Source organism: Parus major, chromosome 1A (assembly GCF_001522545.3).
Source record: "Parus major isolate Abel chromosome 1A, Parus_major1.1, whole genome shotgun sequence".
Lineage (NCBI taxonomy): Eukaryota > Metazoa > Chordata > Aves > Passeriformes > Paridae > Parus > Parus major.
In genome coordinates this window covers 59,821,371-59,841,665 of record NC_031773.1, presented here as the reverse complement: position 1 = coordinate 59,841,665, position 20,295 = coordinate 59,821,371, and the positions used below count along the sequence as shown (strand labels likewise).

Genomic DNA, 20,295 nt, shown 5'->3' with positions numbered 1-20,295 from the left:
TTTTAACCCTTTGCTTTATTTCTTTTGTCTCCTAATTGTCTTTTTATTTATATTAAATTCTTTTTATAATTTATTAAGTGAATCTCATTTTTAAGAGATTTTAGTTTAAGAATTGGACCTAATGTTTCTGAAAAGTGCTACAAAAGCTGGATGGCAATTTGCCAAATCCTGTGTTGTTGTGGTTTTTCTCTAGAAAAACTGCACTTTAAAATCCTACCCAATTTGAGCAAATTCCTGTTATGAATGAGTATTTTTAGTAACATTTGCAGTTATTGTGGGTTATTCTCAAAGCTAGATGACATAGAATTGTGATATATTTGTTATATTTTTATAATCTTTATAGTGAATCCATGTTATTGTTATATTGTGTTTAAAAGGTATATATCAAACTTTTAGTTGCTTTTTTGTAGTAACAGAATAATATTAGGTTATGTTTTTATTTAATATAGATTAAGTGTTAATAGAATTAAGGATAGTCAAGTTTTATAATGTTTAGGCTTGAATATTTTTAAGTTAAGTTTTCTAACTTAGATATTCCTTTAAGGTTTTGTTATTTCCTTTTGTTATAATTAATTTTTATTAGGTTTAAATATCGTCTAATTTAAATTATTTTATGTTTTATTGGAGACATTTGCTTAAACTGTGAAGTATAGTTATTTTCATAGAGAAGAGGAAGATAACTACAACTGAAACAGCTGTGATAGAGCACTGATGAAACCTGCTTGTGAATGGAATTGAATGCAGTCTGTGACACCCTTGACTTCATGGGGAGTTCTATTGTTTGTTGCCATCTCTGCAGTTTTTGTTTGTTATAGCTTTCTTATTTTTCAGTGTTTCCAGAATTTTAAGAAGATGTACCATTGCTGAGAGTCAGCTGCCATGGGAGAGGCTTCAGATTAAATCAACTGCTGAATGGTTTAATTGGTCTGGTACCTAAGGCTTCTGATAATTTGCTTTGTACAAATGCATTTTAACAGTTTGCTCTGCTGTAAGCATCTCATAGCTGCTACTATTGAGAACCTTGTTTTAGAAATGAGTTAAAAGGCATCTTTCCAGTTTAAAGCCTAGGCCCTGGCCAAGCCTTGACTTTACCTGGACAGAATGTTTGCCAACAGATCCAGATGTTTTCTGTACCAAATCAGTATTTGAGTCACTTCTTGACTCAGCAATTTGACCCTATTAATATGACAGCTGGATCAATTTTGAAGTGAGCTTGGAGAATCATTTCCAGAGGTGATTATCTCATCCTTCACTGATTTTTTTTGTTTCTGTTTGTTTGCTAACTATGGGATGCTGGTGCAGTGTTTTAGTAGTTAATAGTAGTTTTATATTACATATCTTATTAATAATGTTTATGATTTAATTGATTTTTAACTGGTATAGGTTCTTATTAATTGTGTATGTGGTTTTGTGTTGATGTTTATAACAGAAGTACATCTCTTTTTTTTTTTTTTTTTTTTTTAAAGAAAACGGGGGAGATTGATGCCCTAAAAGCATTTAATTGGTGTAATTCATTAACTTCAAGGGGAGAAGTGTCTCTGTTTTGTTGGCAGGTTCAATAAGGTCACCTGTCCATCTGACCAGACTGTGTGCCTCTGAACACACGAGATCCAGTGAACAGAGAAGTCACCACACAGCCGTGGTACTCCAGACATGGATCAGAAGTGGACCTGTCAGGACACAGTTGTGTCTGAACACTACACAGACAGTTTACCAACAGAAATTTTATGTTGTTATTATGATGTTGTGTCTCTACCAATTTTTCAGTTATCCTTTGTTTTAAGATTCAGAAGGATGTGAAGAACAACTTGAACATCAAAGCCCTCAGTCACCGATCAGCTGCCAGCTGACATCACAGGAGCAGTGAACATTCCAGGACTGAATCATGTTAGAGAAATTCTGTAGAAGATCTAAGAAAAGTGTAGAGACTCCATTTAACTGTATATAAAGCAAATTGTAGTTGTGTGTTTACCCTTTCAGCAAATTGCTTTCACGCTTAGACTACGTATATACCAGAGCACATGTGCTAAAAGTAGATGGATAATAGTTAAGATAAGGAGTTTAGCTTGTGTAGTGATTATTATATTATAAGGTATAAGTATTCCCCCTTCAAGAGGTAGTGTAAGCGTCTTTGAAAGTTCATTTAACGTTAAAGTTTTAGCTGTGAGTTTGCAAGTATGGTGTCATTTACATGGAACAAACTGCTTAAGGTAATTGTGCTGTGTATAGTCCTGACCAACTGTCTGCTAACTAATATCCAAAGGCGACAGAACATATGGGTCATTCTGGCACACTGAACTGGCCAAAGGTCAATGTGTCTAAGCCTAGCCACACCTGGAGATCTTTTCACATCTGTCTCATAGGAGTCCCTGAGTGGGATCCTCCAGCATTTAAAGGTTTAATTAGTAACGAGACTCGACTGAATCGATTGGCAATGTTGCAAGAGTGCAATCGCACTGTTGGTTTCACATTAAGACAACTTGAAGCCTGTTGGCAAGCAAAAATTACCAAAGTTCTCAGTGTTACCATACAGCCCTCAGAAGAATTAGATTTGTTAAGTTCCACCAATACCTCAGGTAGATGGATAATGTTTGAACCCCTGACAAAAAGTCATTCCAACAAAGTAATGCAGCACTGGGCTGCAGTCAGCCCTATAGCTGATATCATTACTACCATTGAAAGTAAAGCCTTTATTCATGGTGCAATCTCACAGGACAATTACCAAAGCAATTACCTAGTTCCATATTCCTAATCTGTGGAGGTAGAGCATGGAATTAGATTCCTGCTAGTCCACATAGAAGACCCTGTTATCTTGGGAAACTTACTTTGTTCCACCCACAAGCTTACATCAATTGCTGAATGTAGCTAGCAAAATGAAAAACATCCAACAGTCAAAAGCCTGAATGAATTAAGGCATAGCAACTCTAAAAAGGCTCGCTTGCTAGACTAAGGAAGGATTGAACTTAACATCCACAATGTTAAGTGAGCTTTCAGCCGATGTGAGTAGTGTACGTCATGCAGTATTACAAAATTGAGCTGCAATTGACTTTTTGCTCTTAGCACAAGGACATGGTTGTGAGGAGTTTGAAGGCATGTGCTGCTTGGATCTTACTGATCATTCAGCTTCCATCCATAAGCAACTACCACAGCTACAGGATGGATTACATGCCCTGAAAGAAGGTAGTGACCCCATTGGAAGTTGGTTCGCCAGCTGAGGAATCACTGGAGGGTTGAGGTCTCTTGTGCTAGAAGGGGGACAGACTTTACTTATAATGTTAATCGGGATGTTATCTTATCCAAAGCCTGGTTTGTGCAAAAAGAGAAAGGGGGAATTGATGATATATTTTATCTATTAGTAAAGGCTTGTATGCACAAACCAGCCTTTGAAATAAGTCGTGATATTAAAGGCTAAAGTCCTTGAAACCTTCCTGCAGAAGAGAGAGTAAAGCAAAACAACATCCTTGTGTGTAGGAGAAAAAATGTAAACCTGTGTGTGTTAGTCAATAGTAGCTTGCTATGCCCGTGGACCCTGTAGAACCCTATAAAAGGTGTGCTAAAGATAGAAATAAACGGTGTTCATGTTTACTTCTGTGAAGGGTGGTGAATAGCTGGCGGTCTCTCAATATAACTTTCAGTCAACCTAAACAGAACTGGTAAGAGACTTTACATGGTGAGTGAACAGTGGATTTCACTCCTGATTTCAGAAAGAAGCATAAGAAGGATGTGGAGAGAGTTCAGATACCCCTGCGGAATATAGCAATGAAGAACATACTCCTGGAAAGCACAACTAAAGGTGCTTCCTTTGAGCAATTACAAGATAGCTATTAGTAAAATGAGTCTTATTTAAGAATCTTCTAATATGTTTATCCAGCTTTGGATTAGATAGGCTTTAGGAGGATGCATCACGTAGGTAGAAATAATGGGTCTTTTGACAGTTACCACTTGAATTGCAGACTCCCAGAATGCCAACGCTGAATAAGCTCTCAATGAGTACATTTCCAAGATGCTGATAATTCCAGAAGAGTTCTTTACAAGTTCCTTACCGTAAAGCAACTGAGTAAGCAGACTCCACTGGGAGTGTGTATGGCAGCATCAGGTAGGATATCACCCGCATGGGGAAGAGTTTAGAGAACTGAGCATAGAATCCATTCTGTTCTTTACAAGCTTCCTGCAGAGCTTAAGAATAAATATTAGGGAAAAGATGTTACACTGTGTGAAAGCAGTTTTGATAATTTTCTCAGAGTTTTATAATATCCAGTCAACATTATCAAGTGTTACTGAATAAGGCTCAGTTAGAAAACGAAAGAATTAATCTCAAGGCACTCTTACCACAAACTTTTTCTATGATATTTTAAAATATGTGAACACAGACTCATGCCACAGGGACAATACACATTATCCAGAACTTCTAAGCAATAGATCTAAGAATTAATGTGAAAAAAAACCCAAAAAAACAAAATTTGCCACTCAGATTTACAGTAAACAGACTGAAGCATGCACCTCTACGAAGTCTGGGAGGTAGACTCTCAAATATGCTCTTCTCCAAAGGCCATGGATTTTGCTTTAGCTGGTCATTCAAGCTGATCATTTTCAAAGTTTCCACTCTGTCATTTTCTGACAATTTCCTTCTCTTCACATGGTCAATATGTTGTTGTTCAGCCTCATGAGGGATTCTTTTCGTGGAGGACAAGTGGATATAAATTGAGTCATTCAGAATACCTGAAAGAGTCAAGAGCTTTCACTTAGGTTTGATCCACAAGACTCCTGAGTACCTGACAGCACATGAGGTCTGTGTGTCTGAACAAAGACCTGTCCTGAGGGAACGTCATCTTCTACCCCACATCAAATGCACCTGGCTCTTAGGATCCCACAAATGTTTAATCACAGTGATGGCTCTTCTGAAGGTTTAGGTCTTACTTTAAAACAGGTTCTAAAGAAAAGGAAAAAAGTGAACAATTAAGTGAAACTGCCCTGGAAACATACAGTCATTTACCAAAGTTGTTTTCCTGTAAGAAAGTAAAGGATTTAAAGGAGAGGAAGAAAACTGATTTAACACGTATTTGAAAGAATACCTAAAACACATCAGATACATGGGAACTTTGACATGGCAGGTATCACATGAGTACTTTGAGGCATTACTACAACAGGGTTGAAAAGGGAAAGCAACTAGGTTACAATATTTTTTTTGGTTGTATCCAAAGTATAGATCCAAATCAACATGGGCTGCATTGCAAAACTGGTGCCAATTAAGAAATAGCACAATAACTACCTTAGAAACAAGCACTAGATCGTAAGTACAAAGAGAAAAACACAAGAAGTGTATTTACACTTGGTGTCCAGAAAATCATTATAAAATTACATATGGAAAAAGACTAGAATCTATACCCGCATACAACACAACCTATATCCTACTTGCAAATACTAGTAAAAGACAAATATCTAAAGAATATACAGTGAATTTAGCAAAGGAAAGTATTTGAAGTGTCACAGATGGAGGGGGGGAATTAATTCCTACAGCTGAAATAACTTAATAAGAAAGGTGATGCATAATGAATGACCCTGGAAAGGTTATAATTATCATTCATTAAGCTTGAAACAAAACAACCCTGTGACAGAATAAAAACAATGTTGTTCATAGGATTAGCAGTGTGAAAAGGAGGACAATAGTGCAATACAGAGAGAACATGGAACAGAGAGACCAAGGAAGAACTGCAAGAAATGTCAGATATTAGTGTCAGATGGAATCCTGCATACAGGAAACCTGTGGGTGCAGGGCAGCAACAGAACCCAGTTTAGCACAGACAGCCAGAAACCAGAGGCTCTTTGTAGAGCTTGTGCTTTTAATCACAAAAAAGCTATAATGCAAGACTCTCTCATTACATAATAATACTTAATAATAACATTCTAGAAAATAAAGCTCTTAAGCAGAACTGTGAGGTTCTTCAGTGAAGAGAATTGTTTCAAGACAACTTGAATATTCAGTAACAAGGCATCAGCAGAGTACATCAATGACTGCATTACATCCTGCAGCTGGTACTATCTGTAATACTGCAAAAGTCCCGTTTCCACTCCCATTCCTCTGATCTGACCCAGGACCACTTTGCTTCTTCATCCAAAAACTACAGGTCCCAGGCACATTTAACACATATTAATCATATCAAGTTACTGTTTTCAACTTGTTTGTCTCAAAGATTGCAGAACAGTAATATTTATAAATATAAAACATGCTATTAGAATTCTAGGAATAGGGTTGAACTCATAATTCTTCTTCCTAAACTTATCTAGGTGTCAACAACTGCTCCATTATAAGTTGTCATCTTCTAAAGTCTTTTCTCACAAAGGGTGTTTGTCTGTGACTGAGTTTTTATTGGTGTTAGCCACTTCTGGACTACTAGAAAATCACTTGGATGACAGCAGAGAGGAGGCAATAGAAGATACAGGTTTCAGAGGAGTGGGAAGCAGTAGCCTATTCTCATCCTGCACAATTAAGACAAAGCCAAGTAATAATATGATTTGCCTAGAACTGGAATTCTTTGGAAATTTCACTTAACATTTACTTCACACAGATTTGACAAAACTCCAAAAGTTCAATTTTTGTGTGGCACAGTTCTCCTCAGGTGAACAACGACTATGGCATTTCTAAGAGAATGAAACTATCATGATCCCTCCAAAATTCTCAAAGACCAACCCCCTTCTTAGCTACACAAAACCTACTCACCATTTTTGTTTGTTTTGATCTGGGGGTTTTTTGTTTGTTTTTTAAACTCAGGTTAAGACCATATAATCAATAGTTATCTAAAAGTTTAACATACCATTCTCCTTCAAGAATTTAAGAGCATCCAAATATCCCTGCTCACAGATCTCTCCAAGTACCTGCAAATATAGAGTAAATGAGTCAGACAAAAAAGAGTTTCAACTGCAGATCAACAGTTTGCAGAATGAAAATCCACTTTCATCCACTTTCCACTCTTCTAAGAAAAAAGCCACCTTAATAATTGCTGGAATTCAACAGATTCAGGCTAATATGGTTAGTGATGATGAATACATGATCATGTACATTAACTTATCTTTCAGCTATAACACATGCACTGAATGATGACATTCAAACAGTTTGGAAGACTGTCTCCTCTTGTTTCCTTGATTAGCTCATCAGGAGCTGCTAGCAGCAATGAAACAGTGTTTAAAGTATGCCAATTCCCTTCCTTCCCTCCCAGTGCTTTTCACTTTACAAAGCTTTGCAAAATCAGTACAATTCTTATGCTCAGGCTCAGATTTATCTTCCCTATGAAAATATCTTTTACCAGATGCCACACCAGCTCACCTACACAGAGGTTAAAAAAAAACCCCAAAAAACCCCTGCATAATTAGAATTAAAAATTTGTCTTGAAGTGATCAAAAAGCACTCAGTTAAAATATACCTGTAGTAGTCAGAAAATTTGCTCCTTGGCTGTACTATATCCCAAGCCAAATGAAAAGGTCTGCTTTTATTTATTTTTTCCAACTTCCACAACAGCAATTCAAGAACATTCCCTCTTCATATCTGCAACTAACAGCACTGAGCAAAGTCTAAAGGCAACTTGCCTGTGCCAGGTACTAATTAAGACCTTTACAAAACCAGGAAGCTTTAGAACTTCCAATTTCTTAGCAGGTAAACAGGAAAGGACTACAAACTGACAGTAGTTAATTTCCCATTGTTGGTATTATGACAGAATCCTGTGATGATTCCCAAGTACTGAAAGTCAATATCAAGCAGGATATGCATTTTTAGTCCAAGAGAGACTAAAACTGAGGAGGACACAGACAAACATGAAAAAATAGAAATAAGATACACCACCAGAGAAGTTTGTGTGACTGGATGAAATGCTAAAACAGTGCAACTTTCTGCAAAAGCTTTCATGTGGAGAGATGAAGCAAAGGAAGGCAGGGGCTGACCTTGGGTTCAGGTGGAAAGAGCGCTTGTGTTAAGCGATAAAGGTTGCCCAGGCTGAACTGAATGCTGGTGTTGGTCACATTCATCTCATGGAAGTTGGCTGACTTCCCCTTGGGACAGATGTCACACTCCCCAGCAAAAGGGGACACTGTGATGGTGTTCTTACACTCATAGTGAGGCAAGTTGTCACTGATTCCTCCGTCCACGTAGCGCTACCAAAAGGAACAGAAACAACAGATCTCAAGGGCTGACAATGTCTGACCAGCAGAGTCCCCCTTGCAAGAATGCAACGGCACTTAAGGCAGTAACTTAAGCCTTGTGTTCCCAAGCTAAACATTCTGAGTGAGTAGAGAACATGATCTGTTCTCTAATGCCAATAAACATTCCTAACTATAGTTCCATAGGCAGTGCAAGCATATTCCATTTGGGATTTTTCTGATAATAATAAGATATCATGATAAGATGATAATCCTACGTAACACACAGAGAAAAGCAGCTCCACAGTTCAAAGTTCAAGTTCCAATACAGTAGACTATTCTAATTTAAAAGTACTCTTTATAATTAGAATTTGATAGAAAAGCGTCAAAAAAGAGATCTGGACATAAGGAAAGTGTGAGTAAAAATGGACAGTGCTTCAGGAACTTTGCCAAGTCACAAACATCTACTGTGCTTTGTGTGCAAATTCCAGGTTATGCTTTTGTCTCCTTCTCACTGAATCACCCATTTCTGCACTTCTAGTGCATCACCATCTCAGGCATTTTAAGATCCAAGCCCCAAAGTGCTCTGTTTTGGGGTAACTACTGTCTAGTGCAGCAGCTGCAGTGGCTACAGACAGCCCCTCCACTCACTCACAGCACCCAGCTCTCCAGTGGGCCACAGAGAACTGGTTTGCTCCCACAACACCAGCTTTGCTGCTTCAGAGGCTGCTTTTTCCTTCTTCCTAAAAGGGCAGCAATCCCAAACTGTAGGTCCTTGTGAAACATAAATGTAACAGAGCAGTGATTTGAGCAGGAGCAACCTGGATTACCAGTTTCAGCTGCCCTGATACTCAGGCCCTAACCATTATTAGGAAGCACATTAGGAATTAGGAAGAGGGCAGCTCATGACCTGTCACCTTCCCAGGATACCCTCTGGACCCAGCAGCTCCTGCCAAACTTTAGGTGTGTAATGCAATCACTAAAGTACAAGTAAAATCTCCAAGTCCTTTCTGACACAAATAAAATACAACACGTCTGGCAGAGACCTCATGAAATTATTAAAAGGTGGAAGTACATATCTGAGTCACTGTTTTACTGACCTAAATGATTTTCATGATTTGGAGTATCTGCTCAGCTGTTCCTCCAAGTAATTTTTTAAATCTAAAACCACTGCTGTGTTTGAAAGGAGTAAAAAAGCCAAACAAAAGCCATCACACCCAAAAGCTTTTGGACTGACAGATACACCTTTTAAATGTTATCCTTAAGCTTTTGTTATACAGTATACAGGCAGGAATGCCAAGCAGTCAACAGCAAGATGCCACAAAGTTTACATTTTTGACATTCTATTGTGCTTAAGCCTATAGGAATCATGCCAAGCATAGTAACTGTGGTATTCTTACCAGGTTACATCCAAATATGCCTCCTAAGCATTAAAATCATATCAAAATCATTGTAAAGATTAATAGAATAGAATGATGCCTTCCTTTCCTCAAAATATGGCCAAATAAAGCATCATTTGTATGTTTGTGTACTCTGAAGCCTTTTAAAATAACATTGTGGTCTTGTGACAAGAACTGAACTGCCAGATTAGCCTGGATCCACCAAAACCTTGGATTCAGTCCAATAGCCTGTTTCCCTAACACCTTTAATCTGGAAGAGTTTAAAGAGACATACAAGGTTTAGAAGTACAGATAACAAAAATCCCTATAAAGTTCTAATCACTTTTGCTTAAATTTCAGCATGAAGGAAAAAAAATACATTTCATGTGTATTCTTGACCTTTTAATACTTGAAAATTGCCTTTAGAACAGGGTGTAATCACTGTTAAAGATGTTTAAAGTTTTCTTTCTTCTTTCCCTTCTCCTTGTGCAAAAAGCACCACAGTTGGAAGGGATGCAAATTCAAGTGAATAAAACACGGTAACAAAAATCCACAGATGTCACTGCCTTGCTTTGAAATGCAGATCTGCTTCCAGACTTGTAATTATAACACCTACAACAAACCATGCCAACTTCCTGCAGTTTTTGTCTCTTTAAGGGCGGATTTTAGAGAGCCCAGTACAGCCATGAAGTATTAAGAGGCTTTGTAACCAGCAGTTCTTGGGAAGCAATAGAACATACTAATAGGTGGATATTTTACCTCTAAAAAGTAAGCTTTCTTACACTGCGTACAAATGCCAAAAGGTATTAAAAAGCTTTGTTTGCACCTAACTGAACACAGGACTTCAATCCAGTTGTAAGGCAGATCTTCCTACAGCCAGAACACAAAGATATACAATAAAATATATAACAAGATTTTTTTTAACAATTATAGGTGATTCTTCCTGTAAATTTGTGCAGGTGAAAGAGCATAACTTCCCTCAATAAATATTTACCCACAGGTTACATACTCATTATCTTATAATATCTTTTTCATTTATTAATGAATTTTAGGGGGCAGAGGAGGAACAGAGAGACAATATATGTGTGTTAAGATACACATAGTATCTTCCACATATTCAGTGTTCCTTAATTTTTTTGGAAAGTTGTTACAGCTACAGTACTAGAAACTATGATGAAGGTATTTATTTTACAATAGGATAAAAAAAAAATCCACAAGCATTCTTAGTATTTTCAGAATAGCTAGAACTATTTTCAGATCTTAACAACAGAGACTTACCACACCTCTAAACGATGGTGGAATGAGGCCACAATAAATAGGGACAAATGAACTACAGATTAAAGCCTATAAGAAAATGAGACCATAAAAAATAAATGTTAATTGTTCCATTACTGACATAAACACTTCTCTTTATAAAATGAATTCTTATTCACTAAGGCTGTAGTTTCATTAGATCCATTGGACTTTTAAGGCATTTATCCTTTTTTTTGACTGATCCCTTGCACCTCCTCCCTAAAACACTTCACAGACACATTGACTGGGAAAACCAGTAGTGAATCTGGTGTATAAAAGCTTGAATTCCTCTTTTTTAAAGCGTTTTTTTAAAGAGTTTAAAGTTACACTGTCAGAGTAACAATACCTGAAGTGCTTAAAACAGTAGTTGTTAAAGGTACCTAGGATTATAGAAATTTCTAAAAGTTGCCAAAAAGAAACATACCTGTATAACTTCTTCTTTAGAGTTAAAATTAGATATTAAGGCATTTTTTCCATCTGATACTCTGGTTAGTGAAATACACAGTCTGCCCGATGACAACTGGTGCGTGTTTTCTGGAAGATTTCTCATCAGCCCATCTCTTATTATCTTTATCACATTAAAGGAAGGATGAAGAGGACCAAGGTTTCGCTTTCTAGCTTCTTTGGCTAATGCCAGAACGTCTGCACAAGCCTGAGCTGGAAAGAAAACACATTGCATTTATCAGCAGAACCACAACCCACACTTGGATTGATAAAAAGCATATCTAGAGCTCCAACTTATCTCTCTTATTGCTAGAATGAAAATGCAAGAGCTTTTTAATAGATTAAGTAACTGTCCAACATGTTAAGGAGTTTAGGAGGTTTCTGAGAGAAAAAAACTCACTTAAAACGTTAAAAAAGATCTGCTGGTCAAGATTAAAGCTTCTTAAAATTAAAGCTATGTCATTAAGATGTAGATTCTAAGTGTAAAATACCCATATGAGATACTTGCATTAGGAATTATTCATTCCAGCAATGCATTTTTTGAGGGGGGGAAAAAAAAAAGCAAAAAAGATGAACCAAAGTTAAGGTTTCAGGGCACCATTTCTCTTCATCAATACATAAAAACACTAAAAGGAGCATGAGGTGTGATCTAGTAGGAATGCCAAGAGGGAAGGTTTGAAAGCAGTGGGAAAGGAATGTGGAGGAGATCCGTAATACACCACAGAGATCTCCACCTAAATAGGTGCATTTTTACAGCAGCAGACACAATAATCTTATTTATTTTATTAATCTGTATTAATCCTATTTAATTTCTAATTAAATCTATGTTTGGGAACTTCAAACCACTACAGAAGACAGGACTGTTCCTGAAGAACACTAAAATCCTTTCAACATTTAGTCGCAGGATGAAGAACAGCTCATCCACCTGCAATGTTTTGTTTGAACTTCGAATGTCACATTTCTCCAGGGCACACTTTGAGGAAATTGCTTGTTTGTTAGACGAGAGGGGGGGAAAGGTCAAAGTAACACCTTATCAATCTGAGTGATAGGCTACAAGGTCTTCTAAAAATATTTTCAGAACTTACATACTTGAGCTTACTAGAACAGCTAAAATTCAATTTATCAGGTTACACTTGAGCACTGCTCTGGCATCAACTTTGCCTAAGCCTTTGAGCTCAGATTAATTTCCAAAACTATTACCTTTCTACAATGTTATTCCCCACCTCAATTAGTAATAACTGAACATTTATCATTCTCAACCAAGAGTCTATGTCCAAAAGAGCATCTCTAAAAAATCTGAGGTTATCAGACACACTCTTAGATAGACTACTCTATCTAAGAATCTTCAATTCTTTCATTCCATCCTCATAGAAGGAAATTTTGGGCCACAAATCCACAGACACCAGTAGCCTGACACCACCACCCACCCCAGACAACAGCAAACAATTTAGACACAGCTCACTGTTCATGGTCAAATATATGTTTATCTCAGTAAACACATTTTACAGGCAAATAAAAAAATTGCACAAGTCACATTCTGACAAGTGACAAAGTGACTTCCAAAAGCAGAATCAGGCAGTTCTAGAAGTTCTAATTTTTCCTGCATCCAGATACTCATTACCAACTCCCTTTTTTTAATTTAGCAATGCTCAGTCTTCTAAACTTTCTAAAAATAGACATGTTGCAGGAGTCTGAGATACTGAATTACCAAAACTCTGACTAGGAAGAGCAGTCTTGGAGCATATGCAATAATTACCTTTCCCAAAATAAATACAATTTTGACAGTTTATGCACCAGGCAAGTCATTTGCCTGTTCTAAAATACAAACCAACAGCAAACAAATACATGCAATTTGATTTAGCAGTTACCCATCGCCTCCACATACAAGAATTTCTATGCTCAAAGTAGTTCATAGGAAAAAAAAAAGCTGACATATTTTATTTATTGTTACCTATTTTAAACCCAGGAAGGGCTCCAAATCAAGGAAAAAAAAAAGAAAAACAACAAAAAAAGTTCTAAGAGTATGTGATATTAAAACATTGAAAATTTACACAGCTTTTTGTTATTAATTCAACAGACTTCAACGTAGTCCAACTTATCTTCCTTCTTCCTTCCTTTCCCAACAGGACTAAAATGCAGCTACCTCTTAGGCTGGTGTATTCCAAAATGGGAACTTCTCCAGAAGGGACTAAGGGCTAGAGCTTAAGTCAAACTAGGGTTTTAGGCAGGTCTTGGTCCATCTGTTTTAGTTTTGAAACCCAGAAGAGCTAAAGAAATTAATCTTCCTAATAAATGCGAACTGTTCCTTGTTACAGTTCTGCATTCCTATTTTTAATTGTTTGTTAACTATTCATTTGTTTCACAGAGTAAAACCCAAGACATTTACCCCTAAAACTTGACATTTATATTTGCAGCCTCCACTAAACCTGCTCTCTTTAAGTGCCTCACTGGAATGGATGATCACCAAAATACCAGATCTCCAGGATATCCAAGGAGTTCAACTTTAACATTCCAGTTTGGAATAGCCTGGAATGCACTTCATCCTCAAAACCATACTCATGGCTAAGCTCCCCAACCTCCTCCAGATTTAATGACAGAAACCTCTTTGTCAGTCTACAAAAGTACACTTTTCTTCCCCATTCAATGGCTAATGATTATATTTATCCATACTTGATGTTCCACAGACTCCCCCCCTATCCAGCAGGTAATTTGAATCAAAGAGAAAACCCTTCACCTAAAACATCTGGCTACAAGGCTGCAAGAAATGGAATATGCTCTTCAATTACAGCCACAACCCCTGCTCACAGATTTGCACACCCTGTTTTGCATGCACCAACACACAGACCAGTTCAGGGCAGGATCCTGGGAAGCCCCAAACATCTTCAAGTGTGGAGATCCCACAACCTCTCTGGGAACCTGCTCTATTATTTTGCCACTCTCATAGCAACTGTCTTTTACTTATACCTCATCTGAATTTACCAGGTTCCAGCTTGTGCCTTTTGCCTCTCATCCTTCTGCTCACTTCTGGGAAGAGCTGGGCTCTGTCTACCCACAGTAAAATGCAACTGTGTTAAAAAACATGGGACTTGCTAACACCTCCAACTGCAGGAATGATAAATACTGCACATTTAAGTATATCAGAGTAAGAGAGGCATACCATACAAACTCACAAAATGTATCTTGTCATTGTAAAACATCATTTCTTTAGAGCTTATTTACCATCCTCTGCTTTCACACAAACTCACAAAATACCACAGACAGAAATTCAGAGAACAGGCATGGGAATACCTTATTAATTTTGTCAATTTACAGCAATTCACAGATTTTAGAATATAAGTGGTTTTGAATTGTCTTTCAACATTCCCAAGGATGCCTTTTTTTTTTTTTTCCTAGTAGAAACACACTTGCCCATGGAATCTGCTACCTTGGACAGTGACCACACACACAGTCTATTAGAGAAAATCAAAAAAACTCAGTTGGCATATGAGATTGGTAATAACTGGGAAAGGCACTGGAAAGGCATTTGAATTCTACAATTATTAAATAATAATACTTAATTTTAAAAGTGCTAAGTCATTTAAAAGCTGTTATTAACTCATAGTGTCAAATAAACAATATACATTTTCTGGGCTTAAGAGTGCTTCAAATATTTAAGACAGCTTCCTTTGCAAATAATTTACAATGACTTAAGACTTAAAACTGGGTATGTTCTAAAAAAACCAGCTATTGGGGAAAAATATGATTTGTTTTTGAAAAGCTGATGGCAGGCTCATGATAACTCAAGTGTGTCACGTTTGGATATTACAGCAAAATTAAATTAAGTAGCACATGTTTACTGCTAAAGCTTTGAGGAAATTAATCTTATGTGCTAGAGCTCAGAGGCTAAAGCAGCAGGGACAAACATTGCTCTCCAGTACTTAAAGAAAACCTTGGCTTGTTTTAGTCAGTGGATTATTTCCTCAGAAATTTAAAAGCAAAACCAACAAACCTCTCCAAAACCGGTGCTCATTGTTCTCCACCTCCTCTAAGATGAAATCTGAGTTTATAAAATCCTCTAGTTCTAAACCAGTCAAGTGGGCTGCTAGCAAAAGCAATCAATGCGAAGTCATGAACTAGACAAGTGTTACCTAGTGGATTTCTTTAGTATAAAGAGTAAACCACTTTCAGATTTCCACATATTCCATACAGTCTTTTAAACTACAATCAAATCCCTGTCCTAAACACCTTGATATTTTGATAGCTTTTATCGAGCTTACTTCATTAGATAAATGTATATTCATGAACCCTAAATAAGTAAAAGGTGTATTTTTCCTACTCCTAGAAAATAAGTGTGTATTTCACAAAGCACACTACATTTAGTTTCAAACTAACATCCAGCATAAACACAACACAAGATTACCTCTATTAGTCAAACGACAATTAAAATCAGTGATTTTAATCAATCCACTGTTTCTAATCATACACCTAAGCAACCTTTGCAACATTCACTGCGCTCAAATTAGAGGAAAAGCACGTTAAAGCTAACCAAAGCCCTGACCTTAACTCTCTTAGCCGTACCCCAGAAAGGAGAAGCTTTGGAGGAAGCCAGATAAAGCTACCCGGCACTTAACGTACAGAGAGATGCTCTATTTCCCAACAAGGCGCAAACACTTTGTTTACAGCTGGTGACAGTGCTGCCAGACTCGCTCTGGAGGGTGTTAGTGCTCGGCTGCCTCCCACTCTCCCAGGTAATTCCTGGACTTTGGACTGCGGCGGCGAGAGCAGCCCCCCACAGGGACACGCACGGGAGAAACTCCGACCCCTCGGTTACTCAAGTGTAGGAATCGGATCGAGCATCGCCAACACCATTCCCTGTGCCAAGGACCCCGTTCGGATTTAATTCCACCCACGGACACACGTTTTAGGGGTGAAGAGAAGCAGAGAATCGAAGCCAATCCGGCCCGGCCCGAGGGACCCCGTGGCCCAAACGCTGCCCGGGGCCGCGCTCGCCCTCCCGCGCCGCACCGGGCCCTGCCCGCTGCACCTGCCCCTTCCCTGGGGCTCGCCCCGCCGCCCGCCTGGCCCCGCTCCCCCCGGCCCCGCCGCTGACCCAGAGAGCCGCCCCCGACGAGGACGGCGCCGGCGAGCGCCCCGGCGGAGGCGCCGTAGATGTGCCGCGCGTCGCGGATGACGTGAGGGGCGCGCTCCTGCAGGCAGGTGGCGGCGCCGATGTGGTAGACGCCCAGGAAGCCGCAGCCGGCGAAGGACACGCTCCAGCCGCCCTCGCGGTCCAGCATGGTCGCCGGCGGGACGCGCGCTGGGGCCAGCGAGGACAGGAGCGCTCCGGTGGCGCTGACCGCTGTCCGGCGACTGTACGCGCTCGGCGGGGCCGCCCTGCGCGTTACACGCCTGCCGCGCCCCCGCCGCCGGCCGAGCCGCAGCCAATCCCGCGCCGCCGCTCGGTGGCACAAGGCGCTCCAGCCAACCAGAGAGCATACGCAAATAAGGCCCCGCCTCCTCGCCCCCCACCCCTGAGCACGGCGAACTCCCATTAGACTCACCCTGCAATGCTGGTAGCAACTGAGTAGCTCAGAAGAGAATTCACAACAGTTACCTTGTCCAGCAGGGAGCTTCCCAAAACTCGACTATGAAAATAAAACAGAGAACAGCATGTCTGAAATCCTCCAGTATTTAATTGCCTCACTCAGGACTGCAGAAATCTTCTTTAGCTACCTGCATATGCAGCATTGTATCATAACAATGGGATGTTATAACATCTCAGGAAGAGTCCAAGAGGAATTAATGCTTTCCAAATACACCTAGGAGTACACCTTATGTTGTAAGACCTTTTTTATAGAAAGCACCGCCATGAAGAGAACAGAATTCAAGCTCTTTTTCAACCTGAGTGGACTTGAAGCTGCAATTCTGCTTCTAAGTGAGCAGCAAAAGCCCTGGGCCATATTTCCAGTTTTCCCACTTCTAAATTAGCTCTGTAGCCAGTTCCGTCTTGCTGAGCCATACAGCTTCATTCATTCACCATTTCAATGAGCAGAGCAGGGAGTATCCTAATCCCAATCCTGCCTGTCTTTAAAGTGCTTCATATTATTTAGGGAAAAGGAAAGTGTGAGATTGAACTCCCTTCAGTTCACAGGGAAGGTAAAATCTGAAAAGAGAGATGAAACTACATATCACACTTCCTAGGAGACTCCTCTTTCATTAAAAATGTGATTGTGACTCCTGTAACTTTTACATTTTCTTCTAAAGGGTTCTTTCTACCCAGCTGTGCTGTATTTTGTATTTGCTTCATGTGTGCTCTCATGCTATTTACTTAGACCTTAGTTATTGGAGAGTATAGTTTTTTAATCCGTGTTTTGGAAAATGGACACCAAGGTGTTCAGAGAAGGACATTTCTGGACATCTACAGATATCTGACAGAGCCAATTAAATGGCAGGCAAGCAGGGGATTTTCAGAACATTATCACATTAATAGATTTTTCTGGACTAAGTTCACTTTTGCTGGTAGATATCAATTCTGTTTGAAAATGTTTTTTATCCCTAAACTGTCACTAGAAGGCTGTTCCTGAACCACATTTCCCAAACAGTCAGGAGGAGTCTTATTTCTCCTGTAAAATGGCTAGTTCATAACTATCTGCTCCTCTGCTTTGGGTCCTTTGACGTTAGTATCTTCTATATAATTCTGACAATGGTAAGGTTGCTGAGTTTTATTCCCTTCATCCTCCATTCCATGACACTCAGGGAGCTGAGCTCTTCTGGCTTTCCCTCATGACACAGGTACTACAAATGCTCCCCAACCAGTAAAGCAACTGGTCCTTCCCCTAGAGACAGGGCTTCTCTAGAGCTCTACACAGTCCTTGCTAGGGAAGCTGAATCACAGATTCTGATTACTTGTACTGTAATGAACTGGTAAATCCAGGTCCTTCCCTATCTCAATTTACATCAATGTTTTTAAATGTATTGCAATTTCCCCAGTACACAATACCAAATTTGTTCCCAACACTGGTGTCCCACATATGCCCAGCCTTGTTCAGTATCTGTGTCTTCTTGGGCTACTTCTAACAGATAGTGCAGTTTCTCCACTGCATCATCTCTAGCTTAGCAAATAACATCCTGAAAAAAAAAAAAAAAAAAAAAGAAAAAAAGAGAAAGGCAACCAACAAAAATATTTAAGCTGAGGTGCACAATGACAGGATGGATCCCATCTAAGAAAGGTGATAAAACCTTGTCAAAAGTACTGCCAACCCTACTGCAATTGTACAAGATGCAGTTTCAAGATTTATATCAAGTTTATATCAAGTTTTTTATCAAGTTTATAGTTTATATAAAGTATTGTTGACAAGTATCAAGTCCTGGTCTTATCAAGTACCACTTCATGTACTATATGCTGCAATCTGTGTTGCAGATGCATCTTAAATCTTTTACTGAATCAAGGCCATAATAACTTTGCCATAATTCCAAGAATATGTAGTAAGGCCTGAAATGCCTCCTGAGGAAAATCAAATGTATTTCAGTGGGGTTATAACCTACCAGGAAATTTGCATGTAGCTTGCAAACTTCTGTAAGCAGAGACTGACCCAACCCAATGTCTGGCACATAAACTCAACAGACACACCTTCTGTTTGTCATTTAATCACCCTTCATCCTTTCCTTTTAGCAGCTATGTTAATTATGATACAGGCAGGCCACTTTCCTAAGATGTGGACTAAATAAAATCTTTCATGCAAAAAGAGAGAAACTGATAGTGCACTTGTAAGGTGCCTTTAACTCCTTAGAAGAAAAGTACCATTTAGGTACCTGCAGGTAGCTGAAGGCACATCATTTATAGGAAAAGGAACCACATGGGATGGAGCACCAGCAGGAGGTGGCAAGCAGTCACTGGACAGGTGACAAATTATCAGATCTGAGATCTTGGTTAGCTGTGTAAATCTGACAACAATTTCTGTCATCAGACAGAGAAAGAAGTCCAAGAAATCAGCCCTGTTTGAAAATAACAAATGTTTTTTATTATTTATTTTTTTTTTACTTTCAGGGATTCATTAATAAAGCATTTTAAAAGAGATTGATGTATCACAATAGCCTTTTTCATGGGGGAAGTGTAAAGGGATACAGTAATGAAACTGGCCCAGTATCACTCAGCAAGTCTAGTTTCAAAGTTGGAGGGGAAGTCTGATTTACTGATTTACTGATTTACTAAGCCAGATCTACAGCTTAGAACTTCTCCAGAAGGATAACAAAGTACCTGCTAGAATTTCTGGAGCCCAGGACGCTTGCCAGTGCAGTCTGTCATGTGTGTGTGTGTCCTTGCCAAGAGACCTTGTCAAGTTATCATCTACCTAATCTAAAAATATCAAAGCCTCATCTCTGCCTAACACTTTTCTGGAATTGCTCTGCTGTGAAAATTTTCTGCAGAAACACAAAGCATTTGTTGGCAAAGTTTAGGTGCCTTTGGTGAGCGATGCAGCCTTAGCTCATGATAGAAAGCCTTGTTCTCCTCTGCCAAAAATTGCCAAGGGATTGCTTTACACTCCCTTTGAGATCTCTTATGTGGGATGCTGCAAGTTTACTCCTCTTGTTTCAGTGCATGCAGGGGAGAAAGAACATGAGATCTGATTTTTTATTCAGGTAACTGCTGTTTATGCTCCTCTGAAGATGCTACCTTGTCACAAAAGTTATAATCAATAACAGATACTAATTCTACTCCTTTTATGGGATCATCCCACCAAGACTGGATAAAATAAGAGAAATTCTACTAGATCAATGGCCAGGAGACTGTTAAAAACAGCTTTTCCTCTTTAAAATGCATGAGGAACCACATGGCAGGAATGGAGAAGTGTTAAGAGGGAGGTAAGCTGAGGACAAATACAGACCATAACCTGGACAAGAAAGTCATTACATTCCTGGTGCCAGGGCCCCACATACACACTCACCACTGGCAGGGCTGTACACTGGGAAGCAGAGACAGAGAAGGGACATTGAAATTGTCCTGCCAAGATAAGTTTCAATGGTTTTTAGTCCATTTGCAGCATCAACTGAAATCCCTTCACTACACTCTGTT

At 39.1% G+C, this 20,295-nt stretch overlaps 1 protein-coding gene across 1 annotated transcript in view; it reads right to left on the bottom strand.

The window, feature by feature from the left end:
- Positions 1 to 16,612, bottom strand: part of LOC107205005 (patatin-like phospholipase domain-containing protein 2) — a 23,094-nt gene extending 6,482 nt beyond the window's left edge. Inside the window, exons 1-7 of the mRNA XM_015629068.3 lie at positions 16,333 to 16,612; positions 11,224 to 11,456; positions 10,785 to 10,850; positions 7,933 to 8,142; positions 6,813 to 6,873; positions 4,501 to 4,719; positions 4,044 to 4,176 (exon numbers count right to left, since the gene is read on the bottom strand). Coding sequence (XP_015484554.1) covers positions 4,044 to 4,176; positions 4,501 to 4,719; positions 6,813 to 6,873; positions 7,933 to 8,142; positions 10,785 to 10,850; positions 11,224 to 11,456; positions 16,333 to 16,519 — 1,109 coding nt within the window. The 5' untranslated portion in view covers positions 16,520 to 16,612. The remainder of the gene's footprint in view (positions 1 to 4,043; positions 4,177 to 4,500; positions 4,720 to 6,812; positions 6,874 to 7,932; positions 8,143 to 10,784; positions 10,851 to 11,223; positions 11,457 to 16,332) is intronic.
- Positions 16,613 to 20,295: the final 3,683 nt, after the last annotated feature.